General features: G+C 36.1%; 1 protein-coding gene across 1 annotated transcript in view; it reads right to left on the bottom strand.

Annotated features, from left to right (window-relative positions):
* SEC23B (SEC23 homolog B, COPII coat complex component) overlaps positions 1–23,465 on the bottom strand; it is a 47,933-nt gene that overhangs the window by 5,529 nt on the left and 18,939 nt on the right. The window contains exons 4-17 of the mRNA XM_053711997.1: positions 22,844–22,930; positions 21,325–21,561; positions 20,036–20,121; positions 18,928–19,072; positions 18,615–18,773; positions 18,119–18,234; positions 16,783–16,906; positions 7,478–7,558; positions 7,278–7,367; positions 6,735–6,841; positions 4,663–4,816; positions 3,393–3,470; positions 814–975; positions 632–718 (exon numbers count right to left, since the gene is read on the bottom strand). Of these exons, the coding sequence (XP_053567972.1) occupies positions 632–718; positions 814–975; positions 3,393–3,470; positions 4,663–4,816; positions 6,735–6,841; positions 7,278–7,367; positions 7,478–7,558; positions 16,783–16,906; positions 18,119–18,234; positions 18,615–18,773; positions 18,928–19,072; positions 20,036–20,121; positions 21,325–21,561; positions 22,844–22,930 (1,713 nt within the window). The remainder of the gene's footprint in view (positions 1–631; positions 719–813; positions 976–3,392; positions 3,471–4,662; positions 4,817–6,734; positions 6,842–7,277; positions 7,368–7,477; positions 7,559–16,782; positions 16,907–18,118; positions 18,235–18,614; positions 18,774–18,927; positions 19,073–20,035; positions 20,122–21,324; positions 21,562–22,843; positions 22,931–23,465) is intronic.

The raw sequence follows: 23,465 nt of genomic DNA, 5'->3' as shown, positions 1-23,465 counted from the left end.
ACTGAAAGATAACTTTTTACACAGCACTTACTCTGGTGAGCTGAGGAAATTGTGAGGTAAAATATCTTCCTTTTTTACATAGAGATGTTCAGGTGATATTTTCCCGTCAGCTTTTTACAGTTATGCTGCATCACTTTTAAAGTGATTTAGCATATGAGTATAATGTCCCTTTAAGATTAAATTATGCAAGTTTATTTTTGGAAAGAAATACATATCAAATGATACTTTAAGAACTAATTTCTTTTTGTAACATTAAAAAAAAAACTTTTCTGCAGTCTTGCAATGAATTAATATATGACCAAGTGTGACAACTTTATAAATACATTAAATCGCTCGTTTGGCACAATTTTATTTCTATGGTCAAACTACCCTACTACTTGTTTTATCCAGATTGGTACTAGCATAGACGAGGCTTGCTGCTGTCATTTTGTGGAAAACAAAACATTGTTTTGCAGTTATTTTATCATCTTCGCTTTTACTACACATAATTAGAAATTGTATATTACAATATCAAAGAGGTTCTTGTCCCTTTAACAAACTGAACGCAAAACACATCCACTTATCCGCAAAGCAAATTATATTGTATTAAACACAACTGATAAACACTTCTTGTCTTTTGTAGTAAACTTACCTCACCCAGATAAATTACAATCTGGAAAAAGGTGTCCATTAGCAGGATCCTATCGGGTAAAATGCTGCTGCTGTCTAAAAGAACAGGCTGTAGACAAAATGTAACAAAAAAAAGTTAATACAGGTCACTTCTTTGAATAAATCTTGTGTTTGTACTTCTTGGGTTTTGTGTTTTCTCCTTACCTCTGGTGGTCCATAGAAAGAATAAGAGTAAAGAATTGGCTGGATCATGATAAGAGATTGAGTTAGGTCTTGTCTGGCAAAATGATGACGGTAATATGAGGATTCATCAGGGCTGTTATTAAACACTTGCAGGAAAGGTGATCTTCTCAAATGGAACATGAACTATGCAAGTTACAAAGAGAAAACGTTACATTATCATGAATTTGATTCACACTGAATATCTTTAGTTCATAACACATTCAATAAAATACAATTTAGGATTAATTTAGCACAACCCAAAACTTCATGTTAACTTGTTAACTGACTTCATGGATAGATTGATAACACATGCAAATGGAAACTCGTGATCAGTTTACACTTCTACGTAGTATTTGTTCATAACACACTTATGTTTTTCTTTTCTTTTACTGTATTGTATCACATTTAAAATTCCAAGAATCTGTACTATACTTACTTGTATAACGCATTACTACGAGTAACTTTTATATTTATCTTAATAAAGAAAGATTCTTTAATAAGAAAAAAAACAAGCTAAATACAATATTTATTTAGTTTTCTTTGTGTCTTTTGTTGAAAGGCATACTTAGGTAGGCTCAGGATCAGTAATACACTACTGCTAGCTAGATGCTCATTGGTGACCGCATACAAATGTCTCTTTTCATTGGCTCACCAGATGTGTTCAGTAGTGCATTGTTGCTCTTGAGCCGACATTTATTGTGTGTCAACACCTTTGCAGGTATTGAAAACCAATAGTGCAATAATAAAACGTAACAGAGCACTGTTTGCACTTATGCCCCTTTTTATTTTTTACATATTACTAGTTTATTTCAGCAATTAAGCAAAGAACTATAGAATATCTATATATAAAAAAAAAAAAAGAATGAAAAAAAAAATCACTAATACATTTTGCAGAATTTTTCAGAAATCCTGGCTATCTACACTTGATAATGGCCAATTAGAGCTGCAGTAAATAAGTTTGTGCACTACTCTAAGCAATCAGTGTAGTAAGTAGCTGGGTCAAACAATTTGCACCATACTTAGGTTAAATAATTTGAGCTCCAGGCTCCCTAGGGAGTGTGGAACCTGCAAAAACATTCAGTGTTATTTTACTTCAAAAGGCATGCAAAATAAATTAGAAATGTATACTGCAATGCTGCTTGATTTGTATTAAAAGGACCAGTAAATAAAAGTACATCAACAAATGCATGACAACAAGACAATGCAATAGCACTTAGCATGAATTTCAAATGAGTAGTAGATTACTTTCTGACAAATTTAAAAAATGTCTCTTTCCACTCCCCCTGTATCATGTGACAGCCATCACCCAATCGTAAACGCAAATACATATATAATGTGAATTCTTGCACATGCTCAATAGGAGCTGGTGTCTCAAAAAGTGTAAATATAAAAAGAATGTGCACATTTTGTTAATATAAAGTAAATTGGAAAGTTGTTTAAAACTGCCTGCTCTATCTGAACCATTAAAGTTTAATTTTGACTTGAGTGTCCCTTTAATTAAACATAATTAATGAGGGTTACTTTTTGATCTTAAAAAGGGACAGGAAACACCAAAATTTTCTTTTATGATTCGGATAGAACATACAATTTCAAACAACTTTTCAATTTACTTCTATTATCAATTTTGCTTTATTTTCTGAAGGAACAGCATTGCACTACTGGCAGTAAGCTCAACACATCTAGTTAGCAAATCACAACAGACAAATGTGTGCAGGCACCAATCAGCAGCTAGCTCCCATTAGTGTTGGATATGCGCATACTCTTTCAACAAGGGATACCAAGAGAACAAAGCACATTTGAAAATAGAAGTGAATTTAAAGTGTCTTAAAATTAAATGCTTTATCTGAATCATGCAAGTTTAATTTTGACTTTCCTACCCCTTTAACATTCCTTAAAACCATTTGTGTAATACACTTGTATAAGTTAAAATGCTTCTAGTGAAAGCTATCACTATTTTTTTGCATGCAAGATACAGAGCATCTGATTATATGCCTTGTTTACTCCGTATTAATATCTAATGTCTGGTCACAAAACCAGTATTGACAGGAGCGACATTAGCAATGATGCAAATTACTAGAGATACGCAGCACCGACAAACTCTCCAATCTGCTTTTTCAGTTTTGACTATATTTTTCCTTTAATTAGCCGTTTAAACATTGACAAAATAAGTGTAAAGTTGTAGTGTCTATAAAACAATGAGAGCTGCTATGTTACCTTCTCTGCTGTAGCCAATTAGGGACAGTTATACATAGGTCACTAGAGTGTGCAGCCAATGGCTGTGTGGAATATAACAATGTTCTGCACTTTTCCAACAGGAACTGAAAAGCTTACAATTTCAGAATGAAGTTGCAGGAAAAGGGTACAAAATAAAGAAAGTATATTGAAGAGTTATTTTATATATACGATCATTTTTTATTACTTTCTCAAAGTCTTAAATGTTCCTTTTTATGGGTCTTACTCTTGTATAAAGTAATGTGAACCAACTCAAAGTGCTGTGCATGAGAGAGAATAATTTATAATGTAAGTTACTAAAAAGGGCTTGTACGGTAAATTGTTCTTACCTGTGGATAAAGAGAAAAGGAATCTGACAGCCGGAAAGAAGTCGGGTCATCTTTGTTGTACTGTCCAAATTTCTGGCACTGTAAATGACAAATGAATAATTTTAAAAAACAAACAAACATACAATAGCAATTTGTTATGCTGTAAATCTATAAAATTACTTCTATACTAACAAAACAGAAAAAAGTGACATGGGCAGCTTCTCATATTCGGCATTCATTTGTATAAAAGAATATGGAATATGGCCGCAGGCAGCAGAATTTGACTCTTTTTGGAACCAGATTGTATTCATGTAATAGATCAAAAGAAAATTCAGATCGTTATAAGGTACACTATTACGTGAAATCTGGCTTTCATGTCAAATCAGCATTTGCTTTATGCGAAGCTGCACAAGTCTACACAACAGCACTTTTACATGCTATTGATTAAACTAGTACAAATTAAAGAAACACTTAAATCTTTGTTTTAAGTAAAATAAACTTTTTATTAACTAAAAATTCAAGTAAAATGTCAAAATAAAATTTGTGTATATCAATAAACGGAGAGCAAGCAGTTTTTTTTGCAGTTACTGTAATATAAGGATGTACAAAACTGGCACTAGATAAACATTCAAGGAGGAGATTAAAGGGACGCAAGTACCAGAAAACATGGCTATTGAGCCCCAAATAATTATAAACTAACTAAAAAAAATGCTTGCCTCTATTATTATTAATATTTATTTGTATAGCGCCACCAAATTCTGTAGCACCTCCCAAATCAACTCTTTTTAAATAGCCCTGGAACAGAAGTTGAAGTATACAGAGATTGTGATTGGTACATGTGTTGTGTTCATGTAACATCAAGCTTATAAAAGATGCATATACAAACAATCAAATGTCTGTATGCTACAAGACTATCGGCAGGGGTGTGTGCACAAGAGAACCTGCACGCCGTATTTAACAAGCAGCGGTCATCAGACAGCTGCATCCATAATCTTTTGCCACCTCTAAATTGGAGAAATTCAATCTCTGCTGTCTAGTCCGACCGGGGAGATTGACAGTTGCTGCCTGTGCATGATTGGCTGTGCACGGGCAGGATTGCATGCTAGTGCAAAACTGAATTCCGCCAGGGGAAATTCAGCCCGCAGAGATGAGCTGCGATGGATATGTGCGCCCCTGTCTGCCTCAGCTTGATAAATCGCCCTCTATATATGTGATTGTACATCTAACGTGTGTGGGTTTCATGACTGCTGTTCTAAAATACAGATTAAACAACATAAACCATTATACTTACAAGTCTAATAAGCTGTCTATCCAACCACCTGAGAACATCTGGCCCCTCTTCAGTCTCTGCACGGTACACCCCCAACCGTGCCATCAGCACAGCTGCTGCTTCTTGATCAAAGGCTGCCTCAATATGTTGTATCTGGCTCTGAGCATCTGCCCAGCTAGGAACAGAGGAAAGCAAAACATTAAAAACATGCTCCTAACTTAATGAAATACATTGTTATTACATAATTTATAGTGGTTAACTTTATGACCACCAGATTTTCTATACTTATGTTTCTAAAGATTAATCTTCAGGATTAAAAACAAACAAACAAACCACTAAGCCTTATGCAACAATTTTATATGTAGCTTAAGCTAATTTTAACACAATAACTATTTTGTATTCTTATTTTTTGTTTCCTATATTGAGACAGAATTGCTTTTCTCTCACCTAAAAAAATGCTATTTAAAGTGATAGTAAAACTAACAGAAATAGAGCACTGCCTAACAAAGGGACATTAAAGTAAAAAATGTAATTCTCTGTTATAACAACATTTTATTATTGCACTGCTGCTTGCTTGTTTAACCCTGCAAAAATGTTTAACTCATCGCTACAACAGCAAACCACTGCTGGGACCTAGCTGAACACTTCTGTTGAGCCAATGACAAGAGACATAATTGTCGTCACCAATAATCAGCTCCCAGTAGTACAGTGCTGATCCACAGCCTACCTATATATGCTTTTTAACAAAGCATAGCAAGAGGATAGTCTACTCCAGAATTGTTATTGTTTAAAAGAAAAAAAAGAAATGCCTTTACTACCCATTCCCCAGTTTTACATAACCAACACGGCTATATTAATATACTTTTTTACCTCTGTGATTACTATATATATATATATATATATATATATATATATATATATATATATATATATATATATATATATATATAATCTCTTCAGACTACCCCCTTATTTCAGTTCTTTTGACACTTAAATTTTTAGCCAATCAGTGCCCTCTCATAAGTAACTACACAGCATGAGCACAATGTTATCTATATGGCTCACATGAACCAAAAGCCTCTAGATGTGAAAAATTGTCAAATGCATTGAGATAAGAGGCGGCCTTCAAGGGCTTAGAAACTAGCATATGAGCCTACCTAGGTTTAGCTTTCAACAAAGCAAATTTGATGATAAAAGTGAATTGAAGCGTTGTTTAAAATTGTATGCCCTATCTAAATCATGACAGTTTAATTTTGACTAGACTGTCCCTTTAAGTAAATTTGATAAAACAAGTAAGTTGAAAGATTCTCTTAAAATTTCCTGCTCTGTCGAAACCATAAACTTTTATGGTTGATTTTGATGTCCTTTTAAAAGGCAGTGTATATATATTGGAGTTTTATCTAAAAATAAAAAAGAATAATACCCAGCTAAATTTACTTTATTTGTTTAAACCAAATCAGCTGGCCGCCCTTTTGCAAACAACATTTTTTTTTCTGTTATTACAGGGCAGGCGGTTTAGCCAATGAGAGGCTGTACAGCCCATGTTACTGTAGATTCTAGAAACAGAATGAAGCTAATTTGCCTCTGCTACAGAAGCAAAAGGTTTGCTACAAGAAACCGTTATACCAAGATAAAAATCTATGTCTGCAATACGTGTAACCTGACTTTAAGGGATACCGAACCCAAATTTTTTCTTTCATGATTCAGATAGAGCATGCAATTTTTAGCAACTTTCTAATTTACGCCTATTATAAATTTCTTTGTTCTTTTGGTATCTTTATTTGAAAAAGCAGGAATGTAAGCTAACGAGCCAGTCCATATTTGGTTCAGCACCTGGGTAGAGCTTGCTGATTGGTGGCTAAACATGCCCACCAATCAGCAAGCACTATCCAGGGTTCTGAACCAAAAATGGGCCAGCTCATATGCTTACATTCCTGCTTTTTCAATAAACATTTTCAAGTAGATTGTCCCTTTAACACTGAGTGGACTAGTTCCTTTTACACTCTGGACTAGTAGCTTTTCTCCCCCGACTAGTAAACTATAGTGATATTGTTTCACCCCTCTGTATGTATAAATAATATAAGTAAGCTTACTTCCTAGCAATTGTAGTGACTCTAATTCGTTTTTGCGTGCTTGAGTGTTGGTACTGGGTGACAAACTGCACAGCTCCACGGCCACCTTGAGGAATCGGTGCATTGTGCTGAACAAACAGAGGATATATAAACATTCTTACATGAGAAATAATGTTGAACTTAAGAGTTTAACACACTTAAAAAGTTTACAAAAAAAAAAGTATTTACAGAAAGACTTTTGAATGCTAGTTAACAATTTTGAAGAAATTGTGGAGCTACAAAAATTGTAAAATTAACAGAACTAAAAATAGTCAATGCCATCACAGCATATTAAAAATGTCATTAATATAAATTTGTTCTAAACCCCAATATATATTGGAACTTGTGTTATATGGTACAGCCTTCCAAAATGAAAGACCAATATAATTTGATTTTTATTTTCTGTATATCTAAAAATAAACAAATTAAAAAGAGAATGCTTTCATATATAGACATTCACAAATAGTTTGTGCAATGTTGGTTTCCATTCACATTCAGTTGCACAAAAAATAAAAAAATACATACCTGGTTTACAACTTCAAAATAAACTGCAAGAGTTGTACTGGGATCCAAACTGCATATTTTCCACTGACATGTTCCACCAATGCCCAATTCCTAATAAAACAAATTTACCATATTAGCAGGACAATGTTTCTCTTCAGTTTGCACAAAAAAACTTAAATATATTAACGTGAATGAAAAAACAAAAACATAATTTCACTTACATTTTCAGAAATGCAGGGCCCTTTAACATTTAAGGAAACACATGGTCCAATAGCTCCCGAAATTTTGAGCTCTCTGGAAGTCTGTTTGAAAAAATATATAAGCAAAATTAAATTGTGTTTGTTAAATAAAATAATAAAAACATAACTCCACATTGCTGAAAGTCTGAAAAGTATTTGCACATTCTATCAAATGTTGAGTGGATTGTCATCTCAATACTATCTATCTATCTTGGGTTAACTCAAGTGTTTTGGGGACTTAAATACGCAGATTTCCATCACCAAATGCCTTCTGGACATAATTTTTTATTAAAGGTACATGAAACCCACAAATGTTCTTCCATGATTCAGATAGGAAATTTGTTTAAAATTGCATTCTCTATTTACTTCTATCATCTAATTTGCTTCATTCTCTTGAAATCATTTGTTGACAGGCATTTCTAGATAGGCTCAGCTGCTGATTAATGGCTGCACATAGATGCCTCATGTGATTGATGCCTCATGTGATTGGCATTGCTATTTTTTAAACATATCTAAAGAATGAAGCAACTTAGATAGAAGTAAATTGGAATGTTCAAAATTGTATTGGTTATATGAATCTTGAAAGAAAAAATTGGGGTTTCATGTACCTTTTAATTGAAACATCCAAATAGACAATTGTCTTTTTAGCATTCTAGAATGCCTTAATTGAAATTACTCAATTTAAGCAAACAAAATAAAAAAAACACACACAATGTTATAGGTAATACAATATGGTGAATTATCTTTCTTTTAGACAACTTTTTATACAATCTAGATCATGTATATAAATATTTTATGTAGAATTTGAACTAGGGCGATTAGGTAAAGATAGTGGGTGAATGTTGTGTCATCAGCAGGAGTGCAGCTTATGTGAAGTAAGAAGTGCCCTGGGCTGGCTGAGTCTGGGGGGGGCAATACAAAATGAGGGGGGGGGGGGAGGTTTATTGATGGTCAGTACCAATTAAGTAGCATATATAAAATAAAAATTGAGCCACAAAAAGGTAGCTTAAAAGATTGAGGGATTTTCAAAGATTTTTACTTTCAGAAATCCTAGTCAGGTTGCAAAGTAGGGGAATGTTCTTAAAACATTAATTTAAAGCAGGGGTATCAAGCTAAATGTATCTGAGGGCCACTGGCCAAGTGTTCTTCTCCCAAGGAGGTCGCTTCAACTGAGTAATTGCCCCGGAACTGGATATAATAAGAACTGGAAGTGACATTTATTCGAGACATACACAGTTGTCTATATTTATCTTGTGAGTGCCAAGTGAAGCGATCATTCTGGAACTGTATAACAACGTAAAAAGCGACATTTATCCAAGCAGTGCACAGTGGGAATCTACACTGGACACTTGTCTTTATATTTATCTTGTGAGTGCCGGTATAGAACATCAACTAGTTACACCTCTTAGAATCCTATAAAAAACAAAAAACTGACAACACAAATTAATGGTTTACCTATTAAACAAGGGAGGGCCAGATGAAACCATCTTGAGGGCCGCATATGGGGATGGTACTTTGAGACCACTGATTTAAAGGAATATTGTGGGGAAATAAAAGTTCTGTGCACAAAGAACAGTTAAATCTTAGCAAATAACTCCCTTAAAAGGGATAATGTACTCGGGAAAGTAGTTGATACGTTTTTTGTATTCTGGACTACAAGTAGAGAACTTAAACGCCTGTAATCGCCACTTGTAATGCAGCATTGTGTAAACCATTGCACAAGAGCTCTCCTATGCAATGTCATCCGCTGCTCTTAGGTAACCAATTGTGCAAGAGTAGCGCATGTGAATCACTCTGAACAAGCGAGTGTCAGGGTGATTTACCTCGCCATTTCTGAGGTGGCAAAAAGGCTAAAGAAGCAGTTTTTGCTTCTTAAATTTGTGGTTGGAGGCCCGTCTATACTGCAAAAGACTCAAAAGCTGTGAACGCAGCTTGATACATTTTCCTCAAAAAAAAAAAATTATGCATGGTTATATTTTTTGTAAGCTATTTAAATACAAATACATACAGTAGATCTGCATTCCACACAACATAAGCTTTATTGTTAAGAAAATGTTTTTGCACAAAAAATAACTAACTTCCATTGCCTCAGCTGAGGGTATCAAACACCATTAGCGCTGTGTGCTAAAATAGAGAACATACACATTTTATCAACACCTTGTAAAACAGAGATTTTACTTTGTGAAAAACAAAATTTATGCTTACCTGATAAATTTCTCTCTTTCCAGATATGGAGACTCCACGACGTCATTCCAATTACTAGTGGGATATTCAACTCCTGGCCAGCATGAGGAGGCAAAGAGCACCCCAGCAAAGCTGTTAAGTGTAACTTCCCTTACCCATAATCCCCAGTCATTCAGCCGAAGGAAAATGGAAAGAGAAGAAACACAAGGGTGAAAAAGGTGCCTGAGGTTTACTGTAATAAAACTGCCGATATAATGAAAAAGAGGGCGAGGTTGTGGACTCCATGTCCGGAAAGAAATAAATTTATCAGGTAATCATAAATTTTGTTTGTTTTCTTTCCTATGACATGGAGAGTCCACGACGTCATTCAAATTACTAGTGGGAACCAATACCCAAGCTAGAGGACACGGAATGAACAGGGAGGGAGAAAAAGGCAGGAGGACCTAAACAGAAGGCACCACCGCTTGAAGAAACCTTTCTCCCAAAAGAAGCCTCAGCCGAGGCAAAAGTATAAAATTTGTAGAATTTGGAAAAAGAATGCAGGGAGGACCATGTTGCCGCTTTGCAAATCTGTTCCACAGAAGCTTCATTTTTTTAAAGGCCAAGAAGAGGACAGAGCCCTAGTAGAATGAGCCGTAAGTCTCTTAAGGAGGCTGCTGTCCAGCAGTCTCATAAACCAAACTTCAGACAGAGCAGTAGAAGTGGCCTTCTGACCCTTACGCTTTCCCAAGAAAACATCAAATAGGGCAGAAGATTGCCGAAAATCTTTAGTAGCTTGTAAGTAAACATTTTTAGAGCCCGCACAACATCAAAGTTATGAAAAAAAAAAAAAGAAGACAACGTTCCTTTTGAGAAGAAGGATCAGGACAAAAAGAAGGAACAACAATTTCCTGATTAATGTTTCGATCCGACACCACCTTAGGGGGAAACCCCAATTTAGTACAAAGGACCACCTTATTAGAATGAAAAATAAGGTACAGAGAAATCACACTGCAGAGCAGAAAGCTCAGACACTCTGCGAGCGGAAAAAATTGCAACAATAAACAAAACCTTCCAGGATAATAATTTTATATCAACCATATTCATCGACTCAAACGGAGCCTGCTGCAAAACTTTAAGAACTAAATTAAAGTGACAGTCTACCATAGAATTGTTATGGTTTTAAAAGATAGATAATCCCTTTATTACCCATTGCCCAGTTTTGCACAACCAACACAGTTATATTAATATACTTTTTACCTCTGTGATTACCTTGTATCTTGGAACCTTCTTCCAGCCCCCTGATCACATGACTGTGACTGTTTATTATCTATTGTCTTAAATTTAGCATTGTTTTATGCTAAATCTTAAATAATCCCCTGTGCCTGAACACAGTGTTATCTATATGGACCACGTGTACTGTCTGTCTCTTTGTGTTGAAAAGAGATTTAAAAAGCATGTGATAAGAGGCAGCCCTCAAGGGCTTAGAAATTAGCATATGAGCCTACCTATGTTTAGTTTAAACTAAGAATACCAAGAGAAAAAAGCAAATTTGATGATAAAAGTAAATTGGAAAGTTGATTAAAATTAAAAAGTCCTATCTGAATAATGAAAGTTTAATTTATACTAGACTGTCCCTTTAAGGCTGTATGGGGTAACAGGTTTAAACACAGGCCTGATTCTAACCAGGGCCTGCACAAAGGCTTGAACATCTGGTCTGCCAGACGTTTGTGTAAAAGGATAAAGTAGAGATCTGACCCTTTAGGGTACAGACAGATAAACCCTTCTCCAGGACATCCTGAAGACAAAATCTGGGGAATCCTCACCGGCTCCAGGAAAACCCCTTAGATTCGCACCAATAAAGATATTTATGCCATATCTTATGGTAAATCTTACGAGTAACAGGTTTCCGAGCCGGAATCATAGTTTCAACGACTGCTTCAGAAAAACCACATTTAGACAGAATTAGGCGTTCAATCTCCAAGCAGTCAGCTTCAGAGAATCTAGGTTTGGATGGAGGAAAGGACCTTGAAATAGAAAGTCCTTCCTCTGAGGTAACCTCCAAGGAGGTAGAGACGACATCCTTACTAGATCCGTGAACCAGATCCTGCAAGGCCATGCAGGAGCTATTAGGATCACTGATGCTCTCTCCTGCTTGATACGAGCTATGACTCGTGGAAGGAGAGCAAACAGATATGCCAGAGAAAACCTCCAAGGAACTGCTAGAGCATCTATCAGAACAGCCTAAAGATCTCTTGACCTTGAGTTGTACTTTGGAACCTTGACGTTTTGGCGGGACGCCATCAGATCTAACTCTGGAACCCCCCACTGGAGGGTTATCTGAGAGAACACTTCCGGATGGAGAGCCCACTCCCCGGGATGAAAGGCCTGTCTGCTCAGAAAATCTGCCTCCTAGTTGTCCACTCCTGGAATGTGGATGGCAGACAGGAGACAATCGTGGGCTTCAGCCCACTGCAGAATGCGAGTCACCTCCTTCATGGCTAAGGAACTCTGCGTCCCTCCCTGGTGGTTGATGTAAGCCACTGAGGTGATGCTGTCCGACTGGAATCTGATAACCCGGACCAAAGACAGTTGAGGCCACGCTGATAGGGCACTGAAGATAGCTCTCAACTCCAAGATGTGTATGGAAAGAGATGACTCTTCTCTTCCCGAGACCACAGCCCCTGAGCCTTTAAAAGAACCCAAACAGCCCCACTGCCTGACAGGCTGGTGTCTGTAGTCACAATTTCCCAGGAAGATCTCAAGAAGGAAGCACCCCGAGACAGATGTTCCTTGACACCCACCACGAGAGAGACTCTCTTGTTAGAGGGTCCAGATTTATCCTCTGTGATAAATCCAAATGGTCTCCGTTCCATTGACTGAGCATACAAAGTTGCAGCGGACGTAGATGGAACCTAGCAACTGGAACTATGTCCATGGATGCCACCATCAGACCAATCACTTTCATGCATTTTGCCACAGATGGACGGAAAGCAGACTGGAGAGAGAAAGACAGGAAGCAAGAATTTTGTCTTTCCTGACCTCCGTCAGGAAAATCTTCATGGACAGGGAATCTATTATAGTCCCTAGAAAACACACCTTGGTAGATGGAACTAGAGAACTCTTTTCCAAATTTACCTTCCACCCGTGGGAACGTAGAAAAAACAACAGCATCTATGTATAAGATTGGGCTAGTTGAAAAGATGACACCTGTACTAAGATGTCGTCTAGGTAAGGCGCCACAGCAATTCCCTGTGATCTGATCACTGCCAAAAGCGCCCCAGAACCTTTGTGAATATTCTAGGGGCCGTGGCCAGGTCGAATGGAAGAGCAACAAATTGGAAGTGCTTGTCCAGAAAGGCAAACCTCAGATACTGATGGTGTTCCCTGTGACTGGAAACATAAAGGTATGCGTCCTTTAGGTCTATGGTTGGTCATAAACTGACCTTCCTGTACCAAAGGAAGAATGGAACGAATAGTTTCCATCTTGAAAGACAGAACCCTGAGGAATTTGTTAAAAAACTTGAGGTCTAGAATGGGACAAAAAGCTCCCTCCTTTTTGGGAACCACAAATAGATTTTAATAAAATCCTAGACCCTGTTCTCTTAGGGAGACTGGAACAATAACTCTTAGGGAGTATATTATGTGGTTTGAGGATAGTCTTGACAGAAGAAATCTGCCCCTTAGAGGGCAAGACTTGAATCCCATTCTGTAGCCCTGGGATACGGGACATCGCGTATCCAGGATTGACAAAAAAAGGAGAAAGCCCCCCGATTTATGCCGATTTCTTGTTCCATTTTCCTTTGTTCCAGGGCTGGTTGGATTTCCAAGTGGATCTGGATTGGTCCGGTTCAGAAGAAGAGGATGAAGACTTTTGTCCCTTAAAGTTACAAAAGGAACGAAAATTAGAAGTCTGGCAACCTCTAGGTCTATGCTTCTTGTCCTGAGGTAGGAAAGATCCGTTTCCACCCGTAAACTCTGAAATAATCTCCGCCAGACCAGGTCCGAACAGAGTCTTTCCCTTATAAGGTAAATTCAAAAGCTTGGCCTTAGAAGAGACGTCGGCTAACCAGGATTTTAACCACAGAGCTCTGTGTGCTAGTACAGTGAAACTAGACATCTTAGCTCCCAGACAAATTATCTGCATGGTGGCATCGCAGATAAAGGTATAGGCCAATTTAAGAGCCTTGTTCCTGGATCTCCTCTACCGTAGTTTCCTCAGTAATAAGGTCCAACAAGGCATCACACCAATAGGATGCAGCACCCGCCACCGTGGCAATAATCACTACAGGTTGCCACTATAATTCTTGATAGATGTACATCTTTTTTTAGGTAAGCTTCTAGCTTCTTATCCATTGGATCCTTAAAAGAGCAACTATCCTCTATAGGAATGGTAGTTCTCTTCGCAAAAGTAGAAATAGCTCCTTCTACTTTAGGAACAGTGCGCCATGAGTCGCGTATAGAGTCGGCAACAGGAAACATCTTCTTAAAAACAGGGGAAGGGGAAAGGAACCCCTGGCTTATCACATACCTGATCAGACATCTTCCTAGGGACAGGAAAAACCTCCTCAGAAGATGGGGAATCATAAACGCTATCCATTTTAGAAGACTTTGTGGGGTTGACAGCAACCGAAGGCTCAGAGTCATCCAAAGTAGCTAGAACCTCCTTCAGTAGTAACCAGAGATGTTCAAGCTTAAATCTAAAATTGACCTCTTCAGATTCTAGAGATTTATTTGCTAGTGTGTCAGAGTCTGAGATCTCACCTTCAGAAGATACTGAAGTTTTCTCCTTGTCAGACATCTGGGAAAGATTGGCTAATGCAGTCCTAAAGTTAGAAGCCTTAGTATCAGGCACGTTTAAATTTTCTCTTACGCTTTCCTGATGAAGGGAAAGCTGACAAAGCTGCAGTTACTGGAGAAGAAATCTGCGGGCCAAAAACCCCACGTAAATAAACACCCCCAGGTGGATGAGAGGACACAGAAGGCACAGTATGAGAAACCATTAAAGCTTGGGACGTTTGAGAAGAAAAACAGAGGCATGTCACGCACAGCATCATCCTGAGAGACATTAGGCTCAGAAGGGAGTAATTTGTCTTTAAATTTTAAAGTCTTTGCTAAGCAGGAGAAACAAAACTGCATTGGTAAGACAATCTGAGCCTCTAAACATAGGAAGCATTTATCCACAGACATGGACTGTTCTAATTCTGAGTCCATTGATAACAGAATAAACTCCAAGCCAAATAAAAATATAAGGTTATTAAATAAAATAAAAAATTATACTTTGAGTTGTATAACAAGTCAAAAATAATAGTAGAGTCAGAAACACTCTGAAAAGTTTCCTTAGAAATATCACCTAACCTCCTACCGGACAGATTAAATCCCCACTAGTAGTTGGGAGCAATACTCTCAAGCCCTGCAAGCCGACACAGACCAGCTACGCAGATTTCATAAGCTTTGTTCCGATAAACTGGAAGCACGAAGCGTCACGTGAGCGGGTCTGAATAACTGAGCCACCAAACAAAGTGCACGAACATAAGAAAACCGCTATAAGGAACGTCCTCTGAACTCCTCGATTATCTGTAAACCGTGAGGAGATGTCTACCAACTGTTGCCTCTTAAAAATCCTCTCTATCAGGCACAAGTTAAAATTAACAACAGTCAAATGTGTATAAAATAAAGGAAATCCCTTTCCTCTGAAGCCCTAGCCCAGTCTCTCTCACATACTGTGTCCCACATAAACACTGCTGTTTTAGCCTTCATTATCTGTCCATAATATGAAACCTTAAGATGAAAGGATTACTATGTACCCAAAGGATCTACATGAGGATTAACCTCTTTAGTACACTGTCCTCCAGTACCTAGAGGCAAAGGCACTTACCTTATATCCTGCTGGACAGATGCTTCCCCTTAGGTGTGGCAGGTACTTTACTCCCTGTCATGGACCTGTAGGAAAATAAATAACAGAGTAACCAACTCTGGCTTATTTCAAAAGGGAAGCAAAGTGTTAAAATAAAAGCAAGGACTACCTCGCCGCCTTTTAACTGCTTAAAAAGCCACCACTACTCTTACTAAAGAGATTGATGTTAACACAGCTAGACCCTAATCCTTGCTTGCAGGGAAAAGTACCCATAAAAAGGATTAAAATCTTCAGACACCAACTTCGCACAACCTCCATTGACAGATGCAAAGAGAATGACTGGGGATTATCGGTAAGGGAAGTTACACTTAAAGGGAAACTGAACCCAAATGTTTTCTTCTGTGATTCAGATAGAGCGTGCAATTTAAAGCAACTTTCTAATTTACTCCTATTATCAATTTTTCTTCGTTCTCTTGATATCTTTATTTGAAAAGGAAGGCATCTAAGCTTTTTTTTTGGTTCAGTACTATTGACAGCAATTTTTTATTGGTGGATGAATTTATCCACCAATCAGCAAGGACAACCCAGCTTGTTCACCAAAAATGGGCCGGCATCTTGCATTTCAAATAAAGATACCAAGAGAATGCAGAAAATTTGATAATAGGAGTAAATTAGAAAGTTGCTTAAAATTTCATGCTCTATCTGAATCACGAAACAAAAAATTTGGTTTCAGTGTCCCTTTAACAGCTTTGCTGGGGTGCTATTTGCCTCCTTCTGCTGGCCAGGAGTTGAATATCCCTCTAGTAATTGGAATGACGTCATGGACTCTCCATGTCATAAGAATGAAAAATTTTAATATTGTTTATTTTTTTAAGTTACTGGAGATATCCTATAAAAAAATTTAATTACACGTATCAAATTTCATAAGTGCAATAGTTTATCCCGCCAAAAAAATAAATAATAATTAGAGAGTCACTATAAGAATCCAATACTTTAATGAATACCCCTTTTATGTAGTGTAACAACAAACCACTTATTGTATTTTCTGAAAGAACTATCATCTTTTGTAATATAACATTAACTGTAACACTATCTTTTAACTATTGTGATGATTACGCATGGACCTGCTAAGATAAAGGCTTACATCATTCTTTAGTAAATCTATAGAAAGTTTGGATGCATTTATTTCATGCCAGTGTGAAATTAAAACTATTTAAAAGGACTGATAAGATTTGTTATTTGTTTAAAAATGTATCAGCAAACTCACCTTGACCTCAAGATTTGCCCCAAAAGCCATTTTAAATTCACCATTCAGGTCTTTGCTAAACACTCTCTGAAATGTTTGCTTAAACAATGATGTGTTGAATGAATCACCAATCACAATCTGACCTCTGGAAAGGTACAAATAAATTATATACATTAATAAATAAATAATAAGAAGAAGACATTCAAATTTAAATGAGATAACAGTAGTCTCAATAGGACTTATTTAATGGGCATACAAACCGGTTTATTTTAACTGACCATCCTGCTTAAATTTAAGTCAATATTATACTAATACTTTTGATTCAATGTTTGTTACACAAATTATCATTAAAACAATTTGTTAAATTATGCAACTCATTTGTGCTTTGAATAGATTAAAAGGGACTGTAAACACTTTGTAATTACAAGAAATGTCTGTTGTGTTGCTATAGAATACCATATCAGCCTAGTCTTAATGTTTTAAAACAAACATCCTTTTCACTGCAATTTTTTTTTCAATAGCTAAAACGCCACCCACTATTTGCCTTAGTTGGAGGAGCCAATAGTCTAATAGCTTTAGTCTGCAGACAACAAGGGTAGCCACAGTCTTAAAGTTAGTATAAAGAACTCTGTTTTGCAGTTATCAGTTAAAGCCTATCAGGCACAATTATAACTTAAAGGACCAGTCAGATTTGCATAATCAACACATGCAAGATAAAAATACAATGCAATAGCACTTTGTCTGAACTTCAAATGAGTAGTAGATTTTTTTTTTTACAATTTTAAAAGTTATTTCTACTCCCCCTGTACCATGTGACAGCCATCAGCCAATCAACAAATGCATACACGTTTATTCTGTGAATTCTTGCACATGCTCAGTAGGAGCTGGTGAATCAAAAAGTTTAAATATAAAAAGACTGTGCATATTTTGTTAATGGAAGTAAATTGGAAAGTTGTTTAAAATTGCATGCTCTATCTGAATAATTAAAGTTTATTTTTGACTTGAGTGTCCCTTTAACCTTGAAAAGTCAGCAGGGTGCCTTTCATGTTCTGTAAAGTAGAAAATGTGCAATTTTTGGAGCTAAATTACATGAAAGGGGGGGCAAAATAATGAAAATATATTGCAAAGTTGTTTCATTATGCGTAACTGAAGATTTTACATAAAAATCTCAAGGTGTTTACTGTCCCTTTAAATAACAATAGAACATATTACAATATTGTAAAGTATAACACTGCCCTACTCGGCTACTTCACAATGGCACCCAGCTGATAGCCTTTTCTCTAGGGAACACTAAATGAGAATGATCAAAATTACCACAACAGAAAGCAAACTAATTTAAATAAACTTTAAAACATACCCAGTAAGATTTGAACAACACTTCATCTCCAAAAGTCCAGTCTGATCCAGGGCACAAGCATAAATATCTATACAATGTCCATTGGCTGCACTGCGATTGGCCAAACCTTCATAGTGCTATGCAGAGACAAACCAATGTTGTAATTAGACATAAGTAAACACAGCATAAAATAGACAAACAAGTATCTGTATGAATGTACACTTAAATAGAGAAGGGCTTTGGACACATAGAAAGAGATAAAGGTAATAACTATAAACACAGTACATTGTAGATATTCTAGAATTGCTAATTTCAAGTCATTTAAATCCAGCAAGAACAAATACATAAGATGTTTTCCGAGCATTAGCTCTTTTAATGAATAAGATCATTGTAATACAAAATGGATTGTATTTCACTACATCGCTTTCTAGCAGTGAAAATAGAACTATTGTTAGACTCAAGAAAGCATTTCCCACCCCCAGGAAGTTTCATTAGTTGTATAGTGGGGTGTACATGCCTTAGTAGCTTTCTTCATGAGACGTGCATTGTCCTTTTCTATGTCGTGCCAGGAGCGAATTGGTGTTTTAAGTTCATCTCCCACGACCATGCCGGGCCCTTGTGTTGGAGGCCCACCTGTAAACAGCATTATTCTGGCCCCAGTATTTGGAAGTGTTCCCTAAAATAGGAACAAACAAACACAAAAAAAAAACAATTAGCAGGAACACAAAAATATATTCTTAAATTAAATGAATGAAAAAGTCAGATTCCTTTGTTGAATATTTTTAAAAAAAAAATATAAAAAAAAAGCAACATTTAATATTAGCAATTACCTCCAATAATCCCACAGCAATAGACAAGGCTACACCAGTAGATCTAAGTGGTCTTTTCCCTTGAGTCACAGGCCAGGGGTCACGTTGTAATTCCCCAAGTAGATCTGTTAAATTCATATCAATCTTGTGGACAGGTTGGAGAAACCTTAAAAAAAAAAAAAAAAAAAAAAAAAAAAAAAAAAAAAAGGAAGGGCGATTTGCATTTGTAAATAAACATATCCTACATTACATGAAGCCATGCAAATAAAAAAAACACACATTTAAATGCATTACAGAACTTTGCTGCAGAAATACTGAACTTAAAGGGACATTAAACACTAAATACATGCTAGATAGAATGATGCATTCAAAGAAAAGATTAGTCCATGACTAACATGTAGATGTATTTTTTAAAGTTTCATTAGTTGTTTAAAAAGTGACAAAATAAGTGTAAAGTTTTAGTGTCTATAAAACACTGGGAGCTGCCATGTTGTAACTTGTGTTACCTTCTCTGCTGTGGCCAATTAGGGTCAGTTATAAATAGGTCACTAGAGTGTGCAGCCAATGGTTGTGCTGGATTTAACAGTGTTCTGCACTCCCATTTCTAACAGGAACTGAAAAGCTCACAATTTCAGAATGGAATTACAGGCAAAGAGGACAAAATAAATAATGAAAGTATATTGCAGAGTTGTTTTATTATAAACAATTTATCATTTTATATTACCATCTCAAAGTGTTTAATGTCCCTTTAATATAAAGGTCACTCAATTCTTACTTTATGAGTTTAAACTATCTAGAGTTGGTGGAACCATTGCTCACAAATGTGAGCCCTAAACTTCAAGGTGAATTGCTTTACATTAAAATAATAAGAACACAAATATTCAAAACAATGAAGCATTAAAACTGGCTACAGTAATCAAAACAACAAGAATTAAAAGCTGGGACCACATTGTTTATAGAAGCCAAAAAAAGTTAAAATCTGTAATCTAGGTTTTCAAAATGCTTTGATTGCTGAAACCAGCTATTTAATCTGCAGGTTACAGAATTAGCTTTTTGGCCTTTTATGGATTATGGGACAAAAGGTTATTAAAAAATAAAATAAAAATGAAGTACTAGTTTGCAGACATACCGGCTCGACAAGGAAGGCTGCTCCTGTGGTTGCAGTGGCCTGCCCTGCGGAGCTGAGGCTGCAGGCTTTGAAAGGCCCAACATATCCTATATTTAAGAAAGAACACTTTTTAAACTATTATTTGCCATCTAAAACAGAAGTGTTTAAAGAATCAGACATATGATACATTCTATATATGCATGTAGGTGCATTAGATGTGAAATTTTTTATATGTAGGGCATTTATGCTGGTGAATAAACATAAGAGTGGACTAAAGTATGGAAAATTGAGGGGACAGTATATTTAAAATTGAAGTTTCATGATTCAGAAAGGGCACGCAATTTTAAACAACGTTCCAATTTACTTTTATCATCAAATTTGCTTTGTACTTTTGGTATTCTTTGTTGAAAGCTAAGCCTAGGTAGGCTCATATTCCAATTTCTAAGCCCTTGAAGTTCGCCTCTAATCTCATTCCATTTTGACAGTTTTCCACAGCTAGACAGCGCTAGTTCAAGTGTGGCATATAGATAACATCGTGCCCACTTCAGTGGAGTTACCTGAGAATCTTCCCTGATTGGCTAAAATGTAAGTCTGGAAAAAAAGCACTGAGATAAGGGGGCAGTCTGCAGAGGCTTATATACAAGGTAATCAGAGAGGTAAAAAGTATATTAAATATAACCGTGTTGGTTATGGAAAACTGGGGAATAGGTAATAAAAAGGGATTATCTATCTTTTTAAACCATACAAATTCTGGAGTAGACTGTCCCTTTAAGAATCACTAGCGAACAGAGAGTACAATATATCTTGATTAATGAACTACCTGCATGACTCTTCAAGGCACATTGTACTCTACTTTTTTTTTTAAAAAAAAAACAATAATTTATAGAAAATAGTATTTAAAAACTGGGGGGGGGGGGGGGGTTTTGCGTAAAAGACATTTTAAATGAAACCAATATAGCAGTCTGTTCACTGGTCGATACATACAAATCAGAGACTGTGCATACAGATGAATTACACAATTGAGATACTGCTGTATTAATCTCAAAATGTAAAACGCTTTTACATTGCATTTTGCAGGGAAGGAAATAAACGAGACGTATTTTGATTCATGATAATGACAAAAAAAAAAGTCAAGTATCAAAACAAGGCTAAATATATAAATAAGGTTTTGAAAAGCAAAAATAACGTATAAAGCATATGAAATAATTTAGTAATGCTCAGAGGAATACTTCTCTCTGCATTATACCCAAAGGGCTACTTAACGTATTTAAATTTAGCAGCTATAAAACAACAACAACACAACTGTTTACCTGTATTTGCTTTGCAGTCAGATCTTTGGTCCCTCTGAAAACATAGCTCTTAGAGATCCCATCGCAGCTAAGCTCGTGTACTTGCACCATTCTGCCAAAAGTGATAAGCCCAACCAGGGCATCTGGCGGCAGTAAACTGAGAGACATTTGTAATGATTCCTTGAGAGCCTGTAGATCTTCCTCTTCTAGACAAGTATCCACCACATAGAGAAAGATCAGTGGCGTTTGAGGCCCTCTCTGCAATTAAGAGAGAAAAAGTAGAACATAAGTGTATAGAGTTTTAAAAAGTTGTACTTGAAGATGAATAAGACAAGCGACTCTGTAAATGCAAGTTTTAGGAACTAGACATCTTAACATTATTAACTAGTGACAATTAAAAATGCAACTTGGTGTTTTATTAAATAGGTACAATCATAACTAAACAAAAATATAAACTATGTTTCTCAGCAGAACCAATGATACTTGAGTACAAAAATCAATTTTATGTATAAAAGACTTGTATATTATTGAGTTAGTATTTAGACACATAATTAAACGTGCACATTTTTTAAAAAAAGAGGGAAAACAAACAAACTTGACTGACCCCCTCCCACTCATCCTTATAAAATAAAGTGCTGAGTTTGACGTAAGTAATGATGAATATAGGATAGGAGGTGTTTGAAATATAAGATATTTCATGGAGAAAGCTCCTTTATTTATTTCAACCAATCGTCATTCTTAGCTGCTAAGGAAGCCCATGGCAAAAAAAAAATTTGCTAAGAGGTGACGTTTTCACCTCTTAGCAAATAGCCATGCGGTAAATCTGTCTCCCCAGGGCGCCAAGCCAGATTTACCGAACGGCTATTGGCTAAGAGGTGAAAACGTCACCTCTCAAGCAAAGCAGCGATCTGCTGTGGGCTTCCTTAGCAGCTCAGAGCAGCGATCGCTTGAAACAAATAAAGGAGCTTTCTACATGAAGTATCTAATACTTCATAAATGAGAGTCCCCTTTATTTGTTTCAATAGTCAATCCTAGCGTTTCAAAAACACTAGGATTGACTTTCACTTTAATTGAAGCCTGTTCACTTCCATACTTTTTTTTATTTAAACACCTCCTATTCTAAATTCATCATTACTTACGGGGAGTCAAACTCAGCACTTTATTTTATAAGGATGAGTGGGAGGGGGCAGTCAAGTTTGTTTGTTTTCCCTCTTTTTTAAAAATGTACAAGTTTAATCATAAGTGTCTAAATACTAACTTAATAATATAGAAGTATTTTATACATCAAATTGATTTTTGTACTCAAGTATCATTGGTTCTGCTGAGAAACAGTTTTAGATTAGTTAATTAATAGTTGTTTCACCAAATTAATACTAATCTGCAACTCTAAGGGATCAAAATAAAGGCCTAAAAGGGGAGCAGATATGGTGTAGCGCTATCAAGTACAAACCCCAAACTACAAACTCAAGCCAAGTAAACAGAAACAGACATTAGACAAATATGTTATACAAAATTATTGAACATTATATAAATAAAGTACCTGAACAATGTATTCAATAGTTGAAAACTGAGGCATTAGTTCTGCAGGTTGATTCACTTCTGATATTCCAGAATATGTAGGTGGGAACTATATAAAATAAATAAAATTATTATTATCATTAACAAGAGATAAAATGAACAAGCAGTGCAGGAACCAGGTAACCTACAATTCTAAAATATCACTCACCCCATCCCTTGGGGGGGGGGGGGAAATCTACCTGGCGGATATTCAAAAAAATAAATGCATTTGCCTATCCCTAAAGAACTTTACAGGTAAATGGTTTCCATCTTTTTTGTGTATGCGCGCGCACAGTAGCTCACATTTGTGAATCTAACACAGAAAGACACATTCAAAAAGGAATAGAATTATATATTATTTTTGTCTTGCCAAGGAATATCAGGAGATTTCCAAGGTAACTGTATAAAAACTGAGAACCCATAGTTGAAACCAGGATGCAATAAAAGTTATTGAAGATGAAAAATAGTTTTAAGTGAGATAAATTTATAAAATTTGCATAATAAAACTCAAAAATGGTTCAGCTATATAAAATTGTACACACACACACACTATATATATATATATATATATATATATATATACACATACACACACATGTACGTGT

This window comes from Bombina bombina, chromosome 4 (genome assembly GCF_027579735.1).
Source record: "Bombina bombina isolate aBomBom1 chromosome 4, aBomBom1.pri, whole genome shotgun sequence".
Classification (NCBI taxonomy): domain Eukaryota; kingdom Metazoa; phylum Chordata; class Amphibia; order Anura; family Bombinatoridae; genus Bombina; species Bombina bombina.
Note: the sequence above shows the minus strand (reverse complement) of the source record. Positions and strands in the feature narration are given on the sequence as shown.